The 24741-nt window shown below is 28.5% G+C and overlaps 1 protein-coding gene and 1 long non-coding RNA gene across 9 annotated transcripts in view; one reads left to right on the top strand and one right to left on the bottom strand.

The window, feature by feature from the left end:
• LOC141405511 (longitudinals lacking protein, isoforms F/I/K/T-like) overlaps nt 1–24741 on the top strand; it is a 496088-nt gene that overhangs the window by 174033 nt on the left and 297314 nt on the right. The window contains exon 7 of one of the 8 annotated variants that reach the window (XM_073989914.1): nt 22790–24018. The exons of 6 other annotated variants lie outside the window; for them this stretch is intronic. In XM_073989914.1, coding sequence (XP_073846015.1) covers nt 22790–23928 — 1139 coding nt within the window. In that variant the 3' untranslated portion in view covers nt 23929–24018. Of the gene's footprint in view, nt 1–5139; nt 13301–22789; nt 24019–24741 lie in introns of those variants that run through there. One more of the 8 variants, XM_073989913.1, reaches the window with a different exon arrangement.
• Nucleotides 964–4003, bottom strand: LOC141405519 (uncharacterized). The gene is made up of 2 exons (XR_012413215.1): nt 2800–4003; nt 964–2479 (listed from the first exon to the last, which is right to left on the bottom strand). It is a non-coding gene; the product is annotated as an uncharacterized lncRNA (long non-coding RNA).

The following is a 24741-nucleotide window of genomic DNA, read 5'->3' as shown; positions in this document are numbered from 1 at the left end:
TTTCGAACCCAAAAAATAGGATAGCATAGAACAGACTCATTCCCAAATAAAGAAATCCATTGACAATTTGGTCCTTCGACTTAGGGGTGGCTCCTAACACGAACACATTCATTCTCAAATAAAAAGAATACATTGAAAATTTGGTCCTTCGACTTACTTAGATGGTTCCTAGCGCAAACTTTTGAGTTATTTACTATTTTTATAATTTTAAATCCACATTGAAAATATTTTTTTTTTGAAAAAAAATCGAAACATTTTAACCTAAACTTGGAAAAAATTCTGGTACTTTTTTCGAGGTTCGACACTCAATTATTCTCAAATGAAAAATTCATTGGAAATTTGGTCCTTTAACTTAGGTGGCTCCTAACCCGAACAGATTCATTCTCAAATAAAAAGAATCCATTGAAAATTTGGTCGTTCGACTTACTTAGATAGAATTTTCTAATTTTAAATCCACATTGAAAATATTGTTTTCAAAAAAAAAAAAAAAAAAAAAAATCTGAACATTTTAACCCAAACTTTGAAAAAATTTCTGGTACTTCCTTTTGAGGTTCGACAGACTTATTCCCAAATAAAGAAATCCATTGAAAAATTGGTCCTTCGACTTAGTTGGCTCCTAGCCCGAACAGATTCATTCTCAAATAAAAAGAATCCATTGAAAATTTGGTTCTTCGACTTGCTTAGATGGCTCCTAGCCGAAATTTCTTATTTATACGCTATTTTTCTAATTTTAAATCCATATTGAAACAATTTTTTTTTTTTTTTGAAAAAAATCTGAACGTTTTAACCCAAACTTTGAAAAAATTTGTGGTACTTCCTTTTGAGGTTCGACAGACTTATTCTCAAATGAAAAATTCATTGGAAATTTGGTCCTTCGACTTACTTTGGTGGCTCTTAACTCGAATTTGGAAAATGTATTTCTGATTTTTTCTCTAATATTGAATCCATAATATTTTTCTTCAAAAAAAAAAAAAAAAAAAAAAAATAAAAAATGAAAATTTGAACCCATAAATCAAAAGAAATTTCTATTACTTCCTTTTGAGGTTCGACAGATTTATTCTCAAATAAAAAAATTCATTGGGAATTTGGTCCTTCGACTTAGGTGGCTCTTAACCTCAATTTGAAAAATGTATTTCTGATTTTTTCTGTAATATTGAATCTATAATATTTTTCTTAAAAAAATATTTTTTTTTCAAAAAGAGAAAACTGAAAATTTAAACCCATAAATCAAATGAAAAAATTCATTGAAAATTTGGTCCTTCGACTTACTTAGGTGGCTCTTAACCCGAATTTGGAAAATATATTTCTGATTTTTTTTTTCCAATTTTGGATCCATATAAAAATTCTATAAATTTTTTTTTTCAAAAAAAAAAAAAAAAAATAAGTAAATAAAATAAAAATAAAAAACTGAAAATTTGAACCCATAAATCAAAAGAAATTTGCTGGTACTTCCTTTTGAGGTCGCACAGATTGACTCATTCCGAATTAAAAAATAAATTGAAATTTGGTCCGTCGACATAGAAGGCTTCCTACCTGATCTGATCTTTCCAACGAAGATTTGGTCAACTTTTTCCCAATTTATAAAATGTGACAGTTGCGCTTGTAATGTTCAGTGAACCATAGACTAGCATCTTCTGTGAAACCTCCTTGGGTAGTTGGCTGTTCTGGGGTATACTAATAAAATGTGTTTGAATATTTTATGCCTGTGATCTTGATCTCATTTATGGCTACAATTTTCAGTCCAAATAATTCTGAGAATAATTGTTTTCCTAGTGAAGGTGCTGTGCTTCTTCTACTGGGGTACTTCTGGATGGCAACTTCTTGTACTTTAAAAAGAACCTAAAATTATTTCCGGATATATATTTAACAAAGAATATTTTTTAAGGGATTTAAATACAAATTATTGTAGCATACTTTTGCCTTAAGGCTATAATTTTCGATGAATAATATTAGGGAATTCAATTAAAAAATATTTTAGCATACTTTTAGGTGAACATTTCCCGTGAGTATACCAAATTCTTTGTAAATCGTTTTTTTTTTTTTCTAAACGATTTCTTTGCTTCCAAGGAGTGTTTCATTAACGATTTCATTAGATTATGGGAGATGGTACCTCTGGGTGGCAAAATCTGGTACTTTAAAAATAACCTAAAATTATTTCCGGATATTATATTTAACAAAGAATATTTTATGGGATTCAAATAAAAATTATTGTAGCATAGTTTTGCCTTAAGGCTATAACTATTGAAGAATAATATTAGGGAATTCAATTAAAAAATATTTTAGTATACTTTTAGGTGGTGAACATTTCCCAGGAGTATACCAAATTTTTTGTAAATCGTATTTTTTCTAAACTACTTCTTTGCTTCCAAGGAGTGTTTCATTAAAGATTTCCTTCGATTATGGGAGAAAGAGACTATGTAATAAGATCCACTCTCTCCCAAAAACACTGAAAATTTTAGTGAATTTTTTCATTTCCACTCTGACTCTTACAACAATTTTGACAATTTTTTCTGCTGATTCAGCCTTCGGAATGACTTATATACTGTCCTAAGGTATCCTTTGAAGCAAAATTGAAATTCAGGGAGATGTTGCAAGGGGCAAATGAGGCCATTTATTTCTATTTTCACTCTACCAAAAAATCTGAATTTTTATTAATTTTTTTTTGCGGCTTCAGACTTCGGAATGGCTTAGATAGGGCCCATAGGATGATTCAAGAGGGGGTACATAGCCTCACTCAATTTCCACTCTCACTTCCTCCCTCTCTCCCAATAACTCTTGACATTTTTAATATTTTTTTACGGCTTCGGAATGGCTTAGGTATGGTCGATAGGTAGCTTTTAAAGAAAATTTGAATTTCAGAGAGATGTTTCAAGGTGTACATAGCCTCATTTCCTTCTACTTTCACTCCCTCTCTCTCTCTCCCAAAAACTATGACATTTTTAATATTTTTTTGTGGCTTCGAAACGGCTTTAATAGGGATTTAAGGTAGCTTTTGAAGAAAAATTGAAATCCAGGGAGATGTTTCAAGGGGGTTACATTGCCTCAATCATTTTCACTCTCTCACAAAAATTCAAAAATGTTTTCTGCTGATTCAAGATACGGTCCCAAGGTAGCTTTTGAATTGAAATTTAGGGAGATGTTTTAAGGCGTTCCCAGACTCATGCATTTCTATTCTCTATCTCTCTCCAGAGGCTTCAAGCTTTAGAATGGTTTAGAAAAGGTCATAAGTTAGCTTTTAATGAAATATTAAAATTTATAAAGCATGCTTTTGGGGTTTGGAATTAAATTCAGAATTTTCAGCATATTTTTTGGGGAATTAAGTCAATTTTTTAAATACAGCATACTTTTAGGAGAAATTAAGTCAAATTTAAATACAGCATACTTTTAGGTAAATGAAATATGAATTTTTAATTACAGCATACTAGGAAATGGAATTCAATTTACCTACAGCATATTTTAGGGGCTGCCTTAATTTATTTTACAGCCTACTTTTAGGCGGCTGCCTTAATTTATTTTACAGCCTACTTTTAGGCGGCTGTCTTAATTTATTTTGCAGCCTACTTTTAGGTGTCTAATCTCCTAATTTCTTTTTTTTTTTTTGTTTAAATATACACAATACCCACAATTAAGTGCCAAAATAGTTGAATAATTTCTTGATATTTTCTTTCTCTGGCTTGAATTTGAAGACTTGTATTTATTTTTCTCAAACATTTTTTTTTTAATTGGAAGTGCAATTTTTTTCTTGTTGAAAAAATTAAAATAAATAAAAAGAATAGTATTTAAGCGGTGCTAACCAAACCAACTACTTGAGTTTAACCAAAAAACAAACAAAAAATATACCCCCAAGAAAAATCTAAACCCAAAACTAATCAAATTAACCAAAGATTTAAAAAAACCAACTACTTTTTTAACTTTTAGTTTATGTAAGGCCCCAAGTAACAACAACAGTTATTAAAACAAAATGCATTTGAGATTAATTTTTGTAAACAAGTATTTTTTTATTGCGAAATAAGGAAAAATATTTCAATGTAAATTAATTTTTTTCCTTAAAAAATATATATTTCTTTCAATGTTAAAATATAAGGAAAAATATTTCAATGTAAATTAATTTTTTTTCCTTAAAAAATATATTTTTTTCAATGTTACAACGATTTTTTTCTGCTCATCATAAATATATATTTTTTTATTTTTATAATTAAATATTTTATAATCTTTAAATATTTTTTCTATTTAAACAATGGACTTATTAAAGAGAAAAATGACATTACAAAAAATGGATAAAATAAAAAAACGAACAACAAATGTGTTTTAATCAATTCAACTCCATCTTTTTCCTCCTGCTCTACATAAATAATTACTTGAACAGTTGCCCCTTACCCTTTTACTCCTCTTGAGGTTGTTTTAAGCATATTATTTGTATCCTTTTTTTTCTTGGTTAAAATGTGGTTTCTGATGATTGCATGTTTGTGTTTTAGTTAATTTAAAATATATTTTATATATTTTTATATATTGACTTAATTTAATTTTTAAAATTTAAACATATTATGTGGTCAATAATATTAAACATTTACATTTGTAAGTTCTCTATCTCTGCTCCTTGACATTTGTTTTGGAAACTTCACTTTGCCATCATTTTCACTCCCCTCCCCTCTATTGAGTTCGTTAGGAAATAACCTTTGCCCCTCTTTGCCGCCCCCCTCAACACTGTCATAACCCTACTTTTAAGATTAAGTTTTGTAAATTATTTTTTATACATTTTATTTATTTATTATATTTATTTATATAAACATATGACTTAATTTTGGCGTGGTTTGTTTTTATATTTGGTGTTACAATATTCAAAGCATAGTTTTAGGAGCTATAAAAAATTATTGCCTACATTTAGGATGAGTTTTGAACATATTTTGGTCCTTCGACCATAGTTCCGATACGAAAACACCTGACCAAACACCATTACAAAATCCCTGTTTTGATGTGAATTTTTTTAAATAATTTTCCTTAAATATTATTTTGTTTTTATTATCCAAAAAATATATACTCTCTGCTCATAACTAAACAAACAATGAAAATGAAAACAAAACAAAAAAGAAACAACAACAATTAGCTTGCATTTTCTCCATCATGGCTTTGTTTTTGCAGATTTGCGGACATTGTATAATATAGCGTCAGCAGCAGCCGCTGTTATAGCTGCAGCAGCCTCAACATCTCAGCAGCAGCAACAACAACAGAATCAGCAGCACCAACACCAGCACCACCAGCAGCAACAGTCAAATCAACACCAACAGCAAACTAGTGGTGGTAGCATGGCCAACAACAGCGGCGGCAGCAGCAGTAGTCTTGGTCTTGAAAATAGCATCCTAACAACTTCAACTTGCTCCACTTTAGGCCAGGGCAGCAATAATCCAAATACTAACAACATTATCAACAACAACAACATTTCCTCCCATAGTTCTAGTTTTAGTAAAAATTTAAATTCCAATGTTGCAGCAACATTAACATCCTCCTCCTGCAGTGCCACAAATTTAAATGCCGCCAATTCCTGTGTAACAACACCACGCTCCTCGCATAGTCGCAATAGTTTAGATTGCAGCAATGCCGCCACTAATTTATTGAATTCTTCCCTTGCCTCCTCCTCGGATTTTTACGATCCTGCTGAGTTGAGTATACACAAAATCTATAAATGTTGCCAACAAAATACACCAAGACTTAATTCCTCCTCAGCCTCCTCATCACCTTTGGCAGGTCTACAAACATCATTGATGTGTTCATCAAATAATTGTGGTGGATTGGAGTCTGCGGGCCCCACTAGTAGTGGACGTATTTTGTCTTCTGCAACATCTTCAGTAGCTGGAGGTGGTGGTAGCACTGGTGGTGTTGGAGCTGGTGGAGGCAGTGTGGTGGGTAGTGTGGGAGTTGTGAGTTTAGAAACCTTGGCTGGTGGTAATAGTAGTAGACAACACCATCACCACCACCACTCCTTGAAGAATTCCTGCCCCAATTCCTCCTCCTCCATAACAACAACACCGGCGGCCTCATCGTCGTCGTGTTGTCATCCTGCCACTGGTAACTGTGGTGAATGTCAAATAACGGCAGCTGCAGCCGCAGCTGCTGCCTCATATCAATTGGCCAATTTATTGGGTAGCAATATGTTAATGGCTTCTTCCTCCAACAACAACAACACCACCACTAGCGGCAGCGGTAGCTCTTCAAGCAATGCAAAACATGTTGCCAATACTTCCTCAGCTCTGTTGTTGGGAAGTGCTAAAACCTCTTCTACAAATTCTTTGAATAAAAATCTCAATTCTGGTTTGAGTTGTGGTAACTCCTCAATTGCTGCGGCTGCTGGGTTGGGAGCTGTTACCACCAGCAGCAGCACCACCTCCTCCTCCTCCGCTTTGCTGCTTAGCAAAAAACCCAATAGCAACGTTTTTCAATGTGAATTTTGCACCTTTTCCTGTTCATGGAAATATGATTTGAAGCTGCACATGCGCCAGAAACATGGTATACACAATAAGAAAATGTAAAGCCCTCCCTCTCCTCAGACAGATAGACCCCTACTACCAGCTCACTTTGGGTTTAAAATAAAAATGTGTCATATTTTTTTTTGAAAAACGCCAAGAAAATCTCTCACAAATATTCGGATTTTTTTTTTTGATTTTTTTCGGCTGATTTGAGATACGGAAAGTCACTTATACACGGTCCAAAGGTTGCTTTGGAAGAAAAATTGCAATTTAGGTAGATGTTTCAAGGTGTACATAGCTTTCCACTTTCACTCCCTCTCTCCCAAAAACCCTGAGATTTTTAATAATTTTTTTGCGGCTTCGGAATGTCTTAGTTTAGAAAATCTCTCACAAAAATTACGATTTTTTTAATTTTGCGGCTGATTTAGGGTACGGAAAGTCACTTAAATACAGTCCAAAGGTTGTTTTTGAAGAAAAATTACAATTTAGGTAGATGTTTCAAGGTGTACATAGCTTTCCAGGGAGTGAAACTCCCTCTCTCCCAAAAACATTGAAATTTTTAAATCTTTTTTTGCGGTTTCAGAGTTAATTTTTGAAGAATATTTAGAACAATTTCTTTGGCCCGTTATGGGAAAAGGCTGAGACATACAGGGCAAACATGACTAAAAATTCCGTGCGGAATTGGTTCCCTTTCCCTAATTTCACATTTTTTTTTTATTTCCAAATCTATGTCCCAAAACGGAATATTTTTGTCGATTCGGCGAGAATATTCCATAATTAGGCGATTCTAGGAGTTTTCCAAGTTTTCAAATATTGATTTTTAAAAGAACTTTTAATTATTCCAAGCGGAAAATTCCGCAGGGAATTATTCAAGATTGCCCTGATAGGTCTTCTTTAATCTCTCACAAACATTTTAAATTTTTTTAATATTTTTCTGTTGATTCGGGATTCGGAATGACCTATACGGTCGGTCCTAAGCTATCTTTTGAAGCAAAATTTAACTTCAGGGAGATGTTTCATTTCCACTCTGACTCTCACAAAAATTTTGAAATTTATTTCTGCTGATTTAGCCTTTGGAATGACTTATATATACGGTCCTAAGGTATCTTTCTCTCACCACAACCTCAGCAACCACACACTCACATCCATAACCAGCAGCCAACTCTCACAAGTCTCCATTTCATAACATCAAAAAATCTGCAATAGACCAACCACTACACACAACTTCTTTTAAGGATGATCACAATGGACCTCAAGGTCTCCGAGTGGAGTAGCTGCCAACAATGGTAGCTGCGCGTCCTAAAACCAAACCAAACCAAGGTATCTTTTGAAGCAAAATTGAAATTCAGGGAGATGTTTCAAGGGGTACATGGCCTCAAACATTCCTTCTTTCACTCTCCCAAAAAAATCGGAAATTTTTTATTAATTTTTTTTTTTGCGGCCAGAGACTTCGGAATGGCTTAGATAGGGCCCTTCTTTCTTCTTTCACTCTCCCAAACAATCTGAAATTATTATTATTTTTTTTGCGGCTTTAGACTTCGGAGTGGCTTAGATAGGGCCCTTCTTTCTTCTTTCACTCTCCCAAACAATCTGAAATTTTTATTATTTTTTTTTTGCGGCTTCAGACTTCGGAATGGCTTAGATAGGGCCCTTCTTTCTTCTTTCACTCTCCCAAACAATCTGAAATTTTTATTATTTTTTTGCGGCTTTAGACTTCGGAGTGGCTTAGATAGGGCCCTTCTTTCTTCTTTCACTCTCCCAAACAATCTGAAATTTTTATGGAATGGCTTACATACGGTCGTGAGCTAGGTTTTAAAGAAAAATTGAAATTCAGGTAGATGTTTCAAGATGTACATAACCTCATTTCTTTCCACTTTCACTACCTCTTTCCCAAAAAACTCTGAAATTTTTAAAACTTTTTTGCTGATTCAGGATTTGGAATGAGTCCTACGGTAGATTTTGAAGGAAAATTGAAATTCAGGTAGATGTTTCAAGATGTACATAGCCTCATTTCTTCCCACTTTCACTCCCTCTCTCCCAAAAAACTCTGAAATTGTTAATATTTTTTGTTGATTCAGGATTTGGCTTCTACGGTAGCTTTTGAAGAAAAATTGAAATTCAGGTAGATGTTTCTTCAAGGGGTACACTTCCACTCTCACCCCTTCTTCCTCTGTTATTTTTAATAACTTTTTTGCGGCTTCGGAAAAGCTTAGATAGGGTTATAGTGTAGCTTTTGAAAAACATTGAAATTTTAGGCAGATATTTTAAGGATTGACTTGGTTTTCCGGAAATCGATTTTTCGGTTCCGGATTTCGTCGAAATGTTTATTGCTCTGTTCCAGAACCTGCAAGAAGCTACTACTTTTTACTACGATAACAATTTTTCCTTTATTTTATCCGAAAAAATAGTAAAAATTAGTAGATTCTTGCAGTACTGGAACAGACCATATGTTGAAATGTTTTCGAACCCAAGTCGACTTTTGTAAATGGATAAATTCAAAAGTCGACTTGAGTTCGAAAACCTTGCAACATAAAAATCTCGACGAAATCCGGCGAGTTGAAAATTCTTTTAGCAGCTGGAATTGCCAGGTTCTCTAAGACGATTCGAATTCAAATTAGTGCGAGTTACTTCCAAATACGAATGAAATATGCTACAAAAAAAAAAAAAAAAGGAAATTTGGTGGTTCGAAGGAATTTGAATTTGAAACGTCTTACTGAAACAGATCTTTGAAAATTTCTTCCTTATACCCATAAAAATATTTGTATAAAAATTCGAAAAGTCGTTTTTGGAAAGTCCTTTTTTTCTATTTTTTCCATAATCAAAATTCAATTTTCCCTTCTCATTTTCACAGACATGTCTTAGAAAAGTCGGAAAAAATTTAAAAATAAATAGGAGATTACTATGTGGAAATTTTGTTCTCTCATTTCTACGGAAATTTATTTCAATTTTTTCCACAACAAATCGAATTCTTTGTCAAGTATTTACTAAACCTTTCTTTCCCTTCTCATTTCCACAGACATGTCTTGGAAAAGTCGGAAAAAAATCTTATTTTCATTTTTATTCAAAAGAGAAAAAAAACAGATTAATTTGTTGAAATTTCTTCTCTCATTTCTACGGAAATTTATTTAAATTTTTTCCACAATCAAATCAAGTTTTCTTTCAAGTATTTGCGAAACCTTTCCCTTCTCATTTACACAGACATGTCTTAGAAAAGTCTGAAAGAATCGAATTTTCAATTTTATTCAAAAGAAAAAGTGGAATCATTTGTGGAAATTCATTCTCTGATTTCTACGGAAATCTATTGTGAAATATGAGTATTTCAAGAATCCAAAATTTCTACCTTTTCATTTCCACAGACATTTCTGTGAAAAGTCTGAATGAATTGAATTTTTGTTTTTATTCGAAAGAAAATATGGGATTTATTTGTGGAAAGTCCTTCTCTGATTCCTACGGAAATTTATTGTGAAATAGGAGTATCTAACGAATCCAAAATTTGTCCCTTCTCATTGCCACAGACATTTCTTAGAAAAGTCGGAAAGAATCGAATTTTCATTTTAATTCAAAAATATGGGATTCATTTGTGGAAATCCCTTCTCCATTCCCACGGAAATGTATTGTGAACTATGAGTATCTCAAGAATCCAAAATTTGTCCCTTTTCATTTCCACAGACATTTCTTAGAAAAGTCGGAAAGTATCGGATTTTAATTTTTCTTCAAAAGAAAATAGGGGATTGGTTTGTGGAAACTCCTTCTCTCATTCCCACGGAAATGTCTTGTGAAATATGAGTATCTCAATAATCTAAAATTTTTCCCTTCTCATTTCCACAGACATTTCTTAGAAAAGTCGGAAACAATTGAAATTTCCTTTTTTATTCAAAAGCAAATAGGGGATTAATTTGTTGATTTTTTTCTCTAATTTCTACGGAAATATGAGTATCTGAAAAAGAATCTTGAATGTGGGTCCCAAGTGCTTCATCGCCGCACACTACTGATAGAGTTGCTGAAACATGTTGCTGCAACAATTTTATTTTAAGGCTTATTACGATTAAATTTTTTGTCGCAACATTCAAACTCCCAATCTCTCGACACTCCTATCATCTTTATGAGAAATTCTGTCATTTGAAACTGAAATTTCAAGTTTACCGTCAACATGTTGCTGCAACATTTTAATATGTGATGTGTTTCGAAATATAAAATGGGCGAAATGAAAAATCAATCTTCCTAATGGAACATTTTTAGGTACACAGGGGAATATTTAATTGAATATGCAATTTATTTTCTTTGAAAACTTTTGAATAAACCCAAAGGAACTTCATCTAAGGGTATCTGAAACATGTTGCTGCAACATTTTGGTATTCAACTTGCAATAGGAAATTTGGGACATTTTTATGTGGTGGATCTTTGCTAAAATCTGATATTTTAAATAGACACACTAGGGCTGGCTTCCCCATCCTATAATGGAAGAAGTTGCGCAACATGTTGCTGCAACATTTTAATATGTGATGTGTTTCTAAACATAAAATGGGCGAAATGAAAAATCAATCTTCCTAATGGAACAGTTTCAAGTATATAGGGGAATATTTAATTGAATATGAGTTTTATTTACCTTAGAAACTTTCATATAAACTCAAAGGAACTTCTCTAAGGGTATCTGAAACATTTTGCTGCAACATTGTGGTATTAAACTCGCAATAGGAAATTTGGGACATTTTCACTCTAGGGCTCCCCGCCCATCCTTTAATGGAAGAAGTTGCGCAACATGTTGCTGCATGTTTGTCCTTAAAGTCTTTTGCTGCAACATTTTCGTCGTATTCCACTTTCAATGGGACAATTTCAAAATTGGTAGTTCAAATTTATAGGGATTTCAGTAGATTTTTGGTAAAATTTTATCGAAAAAAATTGTGTGGACCCTAAAGAACTTGACCACAGAAATAGAAGCCTCTGAACATGTTGCAGCAACATTCTATTAATTTTTAAAAATTTTGTATTTTTACAACGCATCTGCATATCGCATTCCTTAATGATAGTTTTTTTTTTTTTAATTTTTTCAAAATTTACCCAATTTATTAGAAATGGAAGAGTCTCTGAAACATGTTGCTGCAACATTTTGGTATTCGACTCCCAAAACTATACGTTCAAATTTTGGTAGATTTTTTAATAAGATGTTATCTGTATTTACACTGAAAAATTTGTTTGGGCCCAAAATGACACACCACACCACAGAAATGGAAGAGTCTGTGAAACATGTTGCTGCAACATTTTAAATTTTAAAATATTGTTTTGTAGAATGCATCTGTAAGGTCGAAAGGTCGCATTTCTTCATGGAAGTTTTTTTCAACATTTTTTTTTCAAATTTTTTCCAATTTATTTGAAACGGAGGGAGGGGTCTCTGAAACATGTTGCTGCAACATATTAATTTTTAAAATATTGTTTTTATATAATGCATCTGTATATGAAAGGTCGCATTCCTTAATGGAAGTTTTTTCAATTTTTCCTCAATTTATTTGAAACAGAGGAGTCTCTGAAACATGTTGCTGCAACATTTTAAAATTTGAAATTTTCAAATAGTCCCCAAATGACTTGGTCTCTGAAACATGTTGCTGCAACATTTGGATATTAGGTTTTTTAATTAATTATTAATTTATCCAATTTGTTGTCTCTTTTCTTCGCTGAAAATTATTTTTAAATGGACCCCAGATTAGTCTGGGCATTCCTTCACGGGAATATTTCTCAAATAGTCACCAAATTATTCGCCCACAGGAACATGTTGCTGCAACATTGACATATTTAGGTTTACAAATCAGAAATTTAAGAATTTATTTTCTCAATTTTGATAATACATTTCTATATTGAAAAAAATATTTTTAAATAGTGCCAAATTCTGTTTTCTAATTTGGAAGTTAAGAGTGAAACATGTTGCTGCAACATTTGGATATTAAGTGTTGTAATTAATTATAAATTTCTCCAATTCGCTGTCTCTTTTCTTCAATGAAAATTATTTTTAAATAGACCCCAGATTATTTTTTGCATTTCTTCAGGTATTCCTGTTTCTCAAATAGTCCCCAAATTATTCGCCCACAGGAACATGTTGCTGCAACATTGGCATATTTTGGTTTACAAATCAGAACTTTAAGAATTTATTTCCTCAATTTTGATAATACATTCCTATATTGAAAAAATATTTTTAAATGATGCCCAAATAAATTCTGTTATATAATTTAATTTGGAGGTTAAGAGTGAAACCTGTTGCTGCAACATTTTGCTATATTTGTTTATAAACATTGTAATTGGTGCTATAAAACATTCAGTTCCCAAAGGAGAACAATTTTAAAAATAATATAATTTATAAATTTTCCTAATACATATCCCCCATTTATGGAATTTTGTTATATATTTATTATATATAAAACACAATTATATATGTAAAACATATTAAAAAAACAGTAAACATAGAATTTGACAAATAGATTTTTTTGTATTTAAAAAAAAGTAACGCTTAATCTAATGCTAGATTCAAATTTTTTTTAGTTTTCAAAAACCACCCCATCATAGACCACCCCACCATAGACTTGTATAAACCCTTAATAGAGTTTGACACTATTGTAGTGTGTGTGTGTGGAAATGCTCTTTTTAGCTTCTTGTTTTTCTTCCGTTAACTCTTTTATGTGTGTTTGTGTGTAATTTCAAATTTCAAAATTCTTATCATTTTTTGCATATTTTATTTCTTTTTTTTTAATTTTGTTGCCTACTAACAACAACACACATAAATAAATTTGCCAATCCTTACATTGATTATTATAACAACTACCATCCATCACACCCACCACGGAAATACCACATTCCAGAGGATGGTCTTCTCCTCAACCAAGTCAATCTCAAAAAGGAACCTCTTGAAATATCTCCCGAAATGGTTATTGTAAAAAATGAACTCGATCGGGATAATAATGATCATTTACAACTACTCAATCCTTTGCCGGATTCATATTACATTAATCATCACCTTAATGATGGTGGTCATGATGCTGCTCAGCCATCAACATCATCCGCAGCAGCAGCAGCGAGGGCAGCCAAAGATCAATCACATCAAAATCTAACTGATGAAGATTATACATATAATATTACTGATGATGATGGTGATGATGATTATGATGGCAATAATAACGATGATGATGAGGACGATAATGATGAAGATTATGAGATCATGTATAATCCCAATAAATCATCGTCTAGACGCCAACCACAACAGCAAAACCAAAAATCATCTACAAAACTCAAGAAACCAAAAAATACCATACGCGACAATAGCAATAAACCCTTTACCTGCCCCAGTTGCTTCAAATCCTATACAATGCGTTGCAACTTAAATCGCCATCGTCGTGTCGAATGTAATCGTGAACCGAAATTTAGTTGTCGAATTTGTCAAACGAAATACTACTATAGGTGTTCGTTGGTCCAGCACGCCAAGACGGCCCACGATCTTGATTTGAGAAATGAAAAGGATTAGGAGGAGGGATTTTAAAAGACATGAGTTTGGGTTTGGAAGGGAAACAAGAAGAAGCATTTCTACAAGAATTAATTTTAAATTTAATTTTCTTAAAATTTCCCACCATTTCAGAATAGAAATTTTCATTTAGATTTTGGATTGTTTGTTATTGGATTTTTTTCTAAGTAAAAAATAATAATTGTAAAATATTATAAAATTGAAATAAATATGAAAAAATAACTAATAAAAATATATATTATTTAAATATATATATTTTTTAAATTCATAAAAAAATATTTTTTATTTTTTAAAAAAGTTGTAAAAATTTTTTTTATAATTTTAATTAATAGAATGAAGTCAAAATTATCTTTTAAAATCAATAAGTTACTAAAGATTTTTATTTGAATATCTGCATTAGATTGAGCATTATTTTTTCCCCAATAACCCCCACAAAATATTAAAGGCTAGCCTTAAAAAAAATCCAAGATATTTTGAGAATAATTTTTTATGAATAATTTTGTTGATGTATTTATTTTATTCCTATATTTACCAATGTGTCATGTATATAAACTATATGTGTGTATAAACAAAATAACTTATATAAAGTTTCTAGATTTTTTTCTGTAATTCAAGAAAATGTGTGTATGTAAATATAAATAATATTAATTGTGTGTGTTTGTAGTTGATTATTTATATTATTAGAAATTATAAAGAAATAAGTAATTCCTCACAGCGGTGGGCTCGCTCCACTACTTTCCATAAAAAATCCATTTAAAATGTAATGTAAATTTTATGAAGAAATAAAAAACGAAAGCAAATCCATAAAGGATTTTAAAATTTAAAATTAAAAAAAAATATGAAAACAAAATAAATCATGCTGTGTTTTTTCTAGGTGAAAAGAAGTTTTTTATTAATAATTATTTTTTCCAAACAAACTTTATTAGAGAATTATTTTTTACATTTCCCTTATATGTATTGATTATTTCATAATAAGCTGCTAATTCCAAAAAAAATATCAATGGTATTCTTATCTTCTTATTTCTTCCATTTCTTTTTCATTCCTCCTTTTAAACACACAATTTTTCGCCGCACACATACACACAATACCCCCCTTTTCATTATACCACATCCATCACCCACCACCCACATTTGTTTGTTTTCCATATCCCCCCATTACCACCAACTGCTGTAATTCTAGGAGGTGATCTTCTTTATAAAGTTTATTCAGATCAACAGAATTTATTTATTTTAAACCAAAGCAATCAGCAGCAAGTTTACACCAAGGATCCCAACATATTCATCAACAAAAGACTTCATTGTAGTATAAATTTACCATTATCATCATCATCTTCGTCAGTAGTAACAACTCAAGAATCAATTCTTACTCAACCGCCACCACCACCCTCCACGTCATCATCATTAGCCTGCAGGACCATCACCACAATGTCACCACCAAGAATAATTTTTCCTCCCCCCTCCTCCTCTCCTTCTGGTAGTACTAGTAGTAGTAGTCGTCGTAGTACCAATAGACAAAGTCCCCGAAAATCTCCACGTCTCAATAAATTTGTATGCCAGAAATGTCCCAACAAATCATATCAAACCTATAGCAGTCTATTGCGCCATCAGCGTGTTGAGTGCCACAAGGAACCTCAACATGTTTGTGAGCTGTGTTCATTGCCATTTTATTATTTAACCACATTGCGCAAGCATACCGAACGTATGCATAAATGAAGTGGAAATTAAATTATTTAGTCATACTTTTTAGGATGTAAGCTAAGGAAAAATATTAACTATAAATTAAAAAAAGACAATTAAAAAAATTAAAAATAATAATTTTTAATAACTAAAAATGATTTTTTATAATTTTAAATTAAAAAAAATATATTTTTTTAAATGTGGTGCATATACATAAATAGTACATTTACACACAAAAAAATATTTCTTTAATTAAATAAATGCAAAAAATATTTTAATAATTTAATATTTTTTCCAAAAAAAAAATAATTTTTTGCAGTAAAAAAAAATATACATATTAAAAATATTTCTTTGTATTTATAAAATATTTTTAACTTAAACAAATAATTGTTTTAAATTTTAAAAAATATTATTATTAAAAAAATATATATTTTTAATAATATGAAAAATATTTTTTATTTAAAAAATTAGGTTTTATTTATAAACATAATTTTCTAAAATTAGTTTTTAATTATAAACATAATTTTTTGCTTAAATATATTTTTTGATTTGTTTAAAGAAAATACATTTTTAAAATTTTAAAAATATAAAAATAATAAAAGAACAAGGAAACTAAATAAATATTAAAAATAAAATATAAAATATAAAAAATAATAAAATAACAAGAAAACTAAATAAGTATTAAAAAATAAAATAAAAAATATAAAAATTAAAGTAAAAGATATAAAAAATAAATGAAAATAAAGAAATAAAACACCACTAAAATAAAAATATATAATAAGAAACATAATAAGAAACATAAATAAATAAATGTATGATTAAAATGGTTAAATATATAAATAATAAAGAAAAATAATAAAAAAAATTAAATCAAAGATAATAAACAAATATATAAAACATAAAAATTAAAAAAAATTATAATAAAATAGAAAATTAAAATAAAATAAAAAATAAAAAGAATTGAAAATAATAAAAATTAATATAAGAAAAAAAAAAAATAAAAATAATTGCGATACAAATAATTAAAGATAAATATTTTAAAATATATAAAACATACAAATAGTAAAAGACTAAAATAATAAAAAATAAAAGTAATTAAAAATAAAAACCATAAAAAGTTATAATAATATTTTTGTTTTTTATACAAAAATAATAAAAATATAAATAGCAATAAAAAATAATAATAAAAAATAATAATAATAAAAATAAAAAAATTAAAAATGAAAAATGAAATTAAAATAAGAAAAAAATAATATTAAAAGATAGAAATAATTAAAGATAAATATAATAAAATATATAAAACATAATAATTGTTCCACTAACATCCCATACAGGACAAGGGAGACTTCTCTCATATCAATGAGTGCACGCCGATTCATATTGGCTCAATGATATGGGACCTACTTTTTATTGCCGAGTCCGAACGGCGTGGCTTACGACACCACTTGTAGAGAAGTTTTTCATGGCTTAAATACTCAGGAAATGTCGCCGGCATTACTGAGGGGGAATTTTGCCACCGTTGAAAATTTGATGTTGCTTGGCCTGGGATTCGAACCGCAGACCTTCTGAGTGCAAGGCGGACGTGCTAACCATTGCACCACGGTGGCCCCCTATATAAAACATAAAAATAGTAAAAGACTAAAATAATTAAAAAATAAAAGTAATTAAAAATAAAAACCATAAAAAGTTATAATAATAATTTCGTTTTTTATACAAAAATAACAAAAATATAAATAACAATAAAAAATAAAAATAATAATAACAATAAAAATAATAATAAAAAAAATAAAAATAATAATAAAAAATAAAAATTATAATAAAATATATATTATATATATTATATATATATATATATAATAATAAAAAAATAAAAAATAAATAAAAAAATAAAAATGAAAGATACAAATAAAAAGTAATTTAAAAAAACATTAAAAAGTAATAATATTTTTGTTTTTATACAAAAATAATAAAAATATAAATAACAATAAAAAATAAAAATAATAATAAAAATAATAAAAAAATAAATAATAAAAATAAAAAATTAAAAATAAAAAAATTAAAAATGAAAAAAAAAAATGAAATTAAAATAAGAAAAAAATAATATTAAAATATACAAATAATTAAAGATAAATATAATAAAATATATAAAACATAAAAATAGTAAAAGACTAAAATAATAAAAAATAAAAGTAATTAAAAATAAAAACCATAAAAAGTTATTATAATATTTTTGTTTTTTATACAAAAATAATAAAAATATAAATAGCAATAAAAAATAAAAATAAAAATAAAAAATTAAAATAATAATAAAAAATAAAAATAATAAAAAAATAAATAATAATAATAGTAAAAATAAAAACTTAAAAAGTAATTAAAAATAAAAACATTAAAAAGTTATAATACTATTTTTGTTTTTTATACAAAAATAATAAAAATATAAATAACAATAAAAAATAAAAATAATAAAAATAAATAATAATAAAAATAAATAATAAATAATAATAAAAAAATAAATAATAATAAAAATAAATAATAAAAATAAATAACAATAAAAATAAATAATAATAAAAATAAAAAAAAAATAAAAATGAAAGATACAAATAAATTAAATATAAAAAATTATATAAAAATAAAAATATTAAAAAAATAAAAATAATAAAAGATTAAAAATAAAAAAGATACAAATAATTAAAAATAAGTATAAAAATTATATAAAACGTAAAAATAAAAAATTAAAATAAAAACAATAAAATAATAAAAAAAGAATAATAAAAAATATAATAATAAAAACAATAACAAAAATAATACATAATAAATAAATAATAAAATATGCACATAATGAAAGATAAATATAATAAAAAATTATATAAAAAAAGAATGCAAAAATAAAACAAACAAAAATAATAAAACTTAAAAATAAGAATAACGATGGTTATAATAAAAAAATATAAAAACATTGAAAAAATTGATTTCTGGAATAGAAGGGGGACAAATGAGTCGTCTTTGGAAATAAAAAGCTGCAATTTGAACTTCACAAATGCAAAATTTGCAATCTTGGATGTATAAATAGGAGCTCCAAATGGCGAAAATTGTCTAGCAACAACAACACATTAATATGCCTGATGATGTTAGCCTAACCAGCTAACGAAACGATCGTCGCATAGTGGTTGATGTGTGTGTGTGTAGGACTTCGCTAGATATCAATTTTTCAATGTAATCTCCTTAGGTCATAAAAAAAAGCTCGATTAATTAAATTAATTAAATCTCACAAATAATGGCCTTCGCCCCTAAAAAAGGCAAAAACTTTAAAATAAAAATAAAATATATATTAAAATTATATGAAACATAAAAATAATAATAAAAAATAATATAATAAAAAAATTAAATAATAAAAAAATAAAATAATAAAAAATAAAATAGTAAAAAAATAAAATAATAATAAAATAAAATATTAAAAAATTTAAATAATAATAAAATAAAATAATAAAAAACAAAAATAAAAAACTTAAAAAATAAAAGATACAAATAAATAACGATAATTATAATAAAAAATATAAAAATAAAAAATATATTAAAATTATATAAAACATAAAAATAATAATAAAATAATAAAAAATAAAATAAAATAAAAAAATTAAATGGAAAATTCCTTTTGGGGATGAAAGCTCTTGGTGAGTATATACAGAACCCAGAAGGACAGATCCGCCGTGAGTCGAACTTTTGAGATATGGCGTGATGAATATTTTGCTGGAGACCCTATAAGCCCTCAGATATTAGCGTTATATCTTTGTCCGCTGTTGTTTTAGCATATTTTTGAGATCACATTTCTTCAGCCAAATCAAATGAGGATTATTTTCGTGGATCATTTTGACCTTCTATCTCGCTTCCTTCAATGTCCTTTTCGTCCTTTATTTCAAGAGCCGCTATAAAAGTACCACAAGATGACGTTTTTCAGCTTCGAAATGTTCTGCAAAAATGTCGGCCAGAAAATTTTAGGTACGGCTCTCATTGACAACAAATCGATATTGTCGCGTTTTCGTGGTCGTTTTGTGCATTTACCCTGTTTTTGTTAAGAAAAAGACTATATTTTGTTTTTTGTATATTCGTTACAGAACATACAAAAACACAAAACACAGTTTTTTTCTTAGCAAACAGGGGTAAATGTAAAAAATGACTATGAAAACGCGACAAAATCGATTAGTTGTCAATGAGAGCTGTACCTAAAATTTTCTGAGCGACATTTTTGCAGAACATTTCGAAGCTGAAAAACGTCATCTTGTGGTACTTTTATGGCGGCTCTTAAAATAAAGGACGAAAAGGACATTGAAGGAAGCGAGATATAAGGTCAAAATGCTCTACGAAAACAATCCTCATTTGATTTGGCTGAAGAAATGTGATCTCAAAAATAAGCTAAAACAACAGCGGACAAAGATATAACGCTAATATCTGAGGGTTTATAGGGTCTCAAGCAAAATATTCATCACGCCATATCTCAAAAGTTCGACTCACGGCGGATCTGTCCTTCTGGGTTTTGTATATACTCACCAAGAGCTTTCATCTTCAAAAGGAATTTTCCACCCCCCAAAATTTCGGTTCACAGTGTAATAAATGTAATAAAAAATTATATTATAAAAATATGAAGATAATATATACAATTTAGAAAGATTTTATTATTTTCTTTTTTTGGAACAAATTTTCTAAACTATTGTGAAATGATGTATATGAATGTAACATTTTATTTGTTATATTATAAAAATTATTCCTAATTCATTTATTAAAAATGATTCCTTATTTGTTATTAAAAATTATTTTAGAATTAACGTAGAAAAAGTGATATATTTTAACAATTTTACAACCTTTTATTGTAAAGAAAAAACGTACATATATAAGTCTTTTGTGTTATTTAATTTTCTTTTGTTATGAAATTTTTTTACAATTTTTTATTTATAAAATTTTATTACATTAAATGTTATTTTTTACTAAATGTCACACTTTTAAATAATTATGTATTTTTGTTTTATTTTTATTACAATATTTTTGTTTAATTTTTATTACAATATATTTTTTATTTTTTATAAAATTGCAATACATATATTCTTTTTAATTTTTTATAACAAAATTAAATTATTTTTTTTTGTAATATTAAAGTAAATTGTAGTTTGAAATTTAGTTTTTTTTTTCATATATTTTATTTTTGTAAAAGTAATGCACTTTTTTTGTACAAAATTTTTTTATGTATTTTTTTAGTTTGTTTCTAATAATTTTTATTAGAAAAAAAAAAACAACAAAAATCAAGGCAATTGTGGAAAAGGTTATTTTAAAAATGTTAAATTTACTGAGTTTGATATAACTGATAATGGTAATAAATTATTTTTTGACTGTTTAAACCTCGTGTAGGGTTCAAGTTTCCCCTAGAGCATTTTCTTTTATGGAAAACCCCATGCATTTCTCACCGGAAAGTTTTAATTTCATTTTTTTAATAAGAAATTTCCAAAAAAAAAAGATGATTTTCAACTAGATTTCACTTAACTTCCCTTACTGCAGATTTGAGAAATAAAATAAAATATTTAAAATTAAATAAAATTAAAAATAATTAAATTTCCTTCAAGAAAAATGTTATGTCAAACAATCTTAAAAAAATTTGATTGTTATATAAATAAATAATTCAAAATAAAATAAAATTCTACATATAAAAATTTCATTCATGAAAAAATGTATGTTAAACAATTTTTAAAATTGTAAAAAATTAATTTTTTTTGAGTTGAGAAAATATTTTCTCGAGGGGAAAATTTTATTTTTTTATATTTTTAAACTTTTGCATAATAAAATATTTTCCTTTAAGGGGAAAATTATTATTATAGAAATTTAAAAAAAAACTTCAACTAGATTTCATTTAACTTTCCTTACAGATTTGAGAAATAAAAAAAAAATAATTCAAAATAAAATAAAACTCAAAATATTAAAATTTCCTTCAAGAAAAATTTTATGTTAAACAATTTTTAAAATTTTAAAAAATTTGATTTTTGTATAAATAAATAATTAAAAAAAAAAAAATAATAATATTCTACATATAAAAATTTCCTTCAAGAAAAAATGTATGTTAAACAATTTTTAAAATTGTAAAAAATTTGATTTTTTTTTTTTGAGTTGAGAAAATATTTTCTCAAGGGGAAAATTTTATTTTTTTATATTTTTAAAAGTTTACCTAAACAAAGATTTTCCTTTAAGGGGAAAATTATTGTTTCCACTAAAATAAAAAAATCATTTTTTTTTAATTTGATCTTCGTGAAAACAAAAATTATTAAAAAAACAATTTTCGTTTAAGAAAAAAAAATATTCCTTAAATTTAGATTTAAAAAAATAATAATATCTCCCAGTTGTTGGGAAAATTTTTCCACAATTTTGCCTTGCTTTTTAAACATTTTTTTTTTTTTGCAAAATTTAAATGATTTAATTCTTTGTAGTTACAAACGTTGTCTTTAAATTTCCTTAAACTGTTCTCTCCTCTTTTTAAAATTTGTCTTAGTCTTAAGTTTATAAACAATTTATAATATTATACCAAACACAAAAAAAGTAATTTTAAGTACAAAACAAAATGGGGCTTAAAAATGAATGAAATTTCCCCTTGAGTTTCGTCTTTCCGCCGTTGCAACTTAAGGGAGAAAGTGAAAAAATTCACGGGGAATTGGCGTTCATGATAACCCCCAATAATTTGTTTAAAAATTGAAATTTTGGTTTTTAATTTAAATCATTTTTTGTTTTCTTTTTCTTTTCATTTCATAATTATCATTTGTTATGTGTCTCTATCAATGTGTGTGTGTGTGTGCGCTCGCTCCCTCTAAAACCATTAACCAATCAACAAAACAAAAAAATGATAACAACAAACAACACAAAACATTACAACCATGCATCCTTCCATCATCCAACGATAACAATCAACCAACCACCCATCAAAACCTATCTTCATCATGTGGGAAAAAATATGAAACTAACCTCAAAAATCCTCACCCAATCAATGTTAATAACACCATAATCACCATCATCATCATCACCACCACCAAATACCCCCCGATTATTTATTCTTCACCCATATTTTTTTAACACAATTATGTTTTACTAATAATTTATTAACAATAACCAAACAAACCAGACTTGTCCTATGATTTCTCACAAACCCTTACCGAGGACAATAGCGTTTTAAATTTAACTGCTGGTGCTAATCATGGCAATGGCCATTTTGGTGGCGAGCGTTTTGCCTGTGCCGTTTGTGGCAAGTCGTATTTGCGTAAACGCCATTTGCAGCGTCACATGCGTGATGAGTGTATTGGTATACCACCACGTTTCAGTTGTGATCTTTGTCCATCACGTTTTCGGCGCAAATATCACATGGTGCGACATTTGACCTCCAAACATGGTATACCGGCTGCCATTGCCCAACAGACCACCGGCAATCGTACTGGCGGCAGTTCAATGATGGGCGGCGGCCTCAAAAAGGAAATGAAATGGGAAAATGGAGATGGCCCGGAAAATTTAACAATGCGTAAGGAACACTATGAGGCGGAACACTTAACGCCAGGCGGCGGCCACTTGCATTTGCAGCAACATCATTTGCAACAATTGGGCGGTGGAGGAGGTTCCAGTCCCTCACACATTACCAGTGGTGATAGTGGTAGTGATTGTAATGGTGGTGGTACGGCTGGAACCTCACCCATACCGCCGGCCCACATTATGCCCATGCCAACCTATGGCCTGACTGGGGCCATTACGGCCATATCTGCTGCCGCCGCCCATGTTGAGGAAAAGGATGCAAAAATTTTGCTAGAGGCGGCAGCTGCAGCAGCAGCGGCCCATGCTGCAGCCACAGCAGCGGCTGGTGGTAATAACAGCAGCTCCTCTGCCGAGCATGATAATGAAAAATTGGAAAATAATGAAAATAGAAATATTATGGTGGATACATCTGCAACAATGGTTAATGGAATTGAAGGCACAGCATCTGGACTAGGAGGTGGAGGAGCAGGAGCAGAAGGAGGCTTACCAACACCACCACTATCAGCAACGGCCACAACACAATCCCCGCAACTGGAGAAAGATAACACCACCACATCAGTTATTAAAAACAAGGACATGATCAAAGCGACGGAAGCCGCCATGACACCCAATAAAACTGCCGCCCTTAGCATGCTCGATGATGAGTGGAAAATGAAGCTAAGCTTACAGCTCATATCGAATTCATTGCTCAAGGAACGGCTAATGAATACCCACTTGCCATTTGCTTATAACAACAATTAAAAGAAAAATACCAACAACAACAAATTTTTAAACCAAAATTTTGAAACCAAAAAAAAAAACCAAACACAAAAATTATATATAAAACTTTATATATAAAAAATTATATATAAAAACATTATATATAAAAAATTATTTTTTTAAATAATTTTTATTTATGCAAATTATATAAAGAAAAAATAATTTTAAACAATTTTTATTTATGCAAATTATATAAAGGAAAAATAATTTTAAAACAAGTTTTATTTATGCAAATTATAAAGAAAAAATAATTTTAAAAAATTTTTATTTATGCAAATTATATAACAAAATACTCATTTTATTTATTTAAAAGTAAAAACAAACATTTTGACGCTATATAACACTTTTATATTAGTTTATTAATAAAAACAAAACACAACCAAAAATAACAACAATGCTTGCCCAAAAATAATTTTGATTTCAATTTTTTCGTTTTTTTTTTTAAGAAAAGAACCAAAAAAGAAATTTATTAATATTAATTTTATTTATTTGTTTTTTGTCATGTAAAAAAACTTTAATTTTTTTGTTTGTAGTTTTTTAACAAACAAAAGCAAATTTCCACCAAGAAATTTTAAGATCTCTTATACATTTACACTCATTACTTTCCCCCTAAAAAGCAAAACAATCATTCCATTTTTTTCTATGGTATTTTTTTAGATTTAGTTTTTTTCTTGTCATATTGTCTTATTTATATAAAAAATAATTTATATATGTAGCAAATAAGTTTATTTAATTTTTGTTCTTTGTCGCCGTCATCTTAATTTATTTACATTCCACGTAACAGCAACAACAACA

Source organism: Musca autumnalis, unplaced genomic scaffold, assembly GCF_047663935.1.
Source record: "Musca autumnalis isolate F117 unplaced genomic scaffold, ASM4766393v1 scaffold_5, whole genome shotgun sequence".
Taxonomy (NCBI): domain Eukaryota; kingdom Metazoa; phylum Arthropoda; class Insecta; order Diptera; family Muscidae; genus Musca; species Musca autumnalis.
The sequence above is the reverse complement of the archived record's forward strand: the minus strand, read 5'-3'. Positions and strand labels throughout refer to the sequence as shown.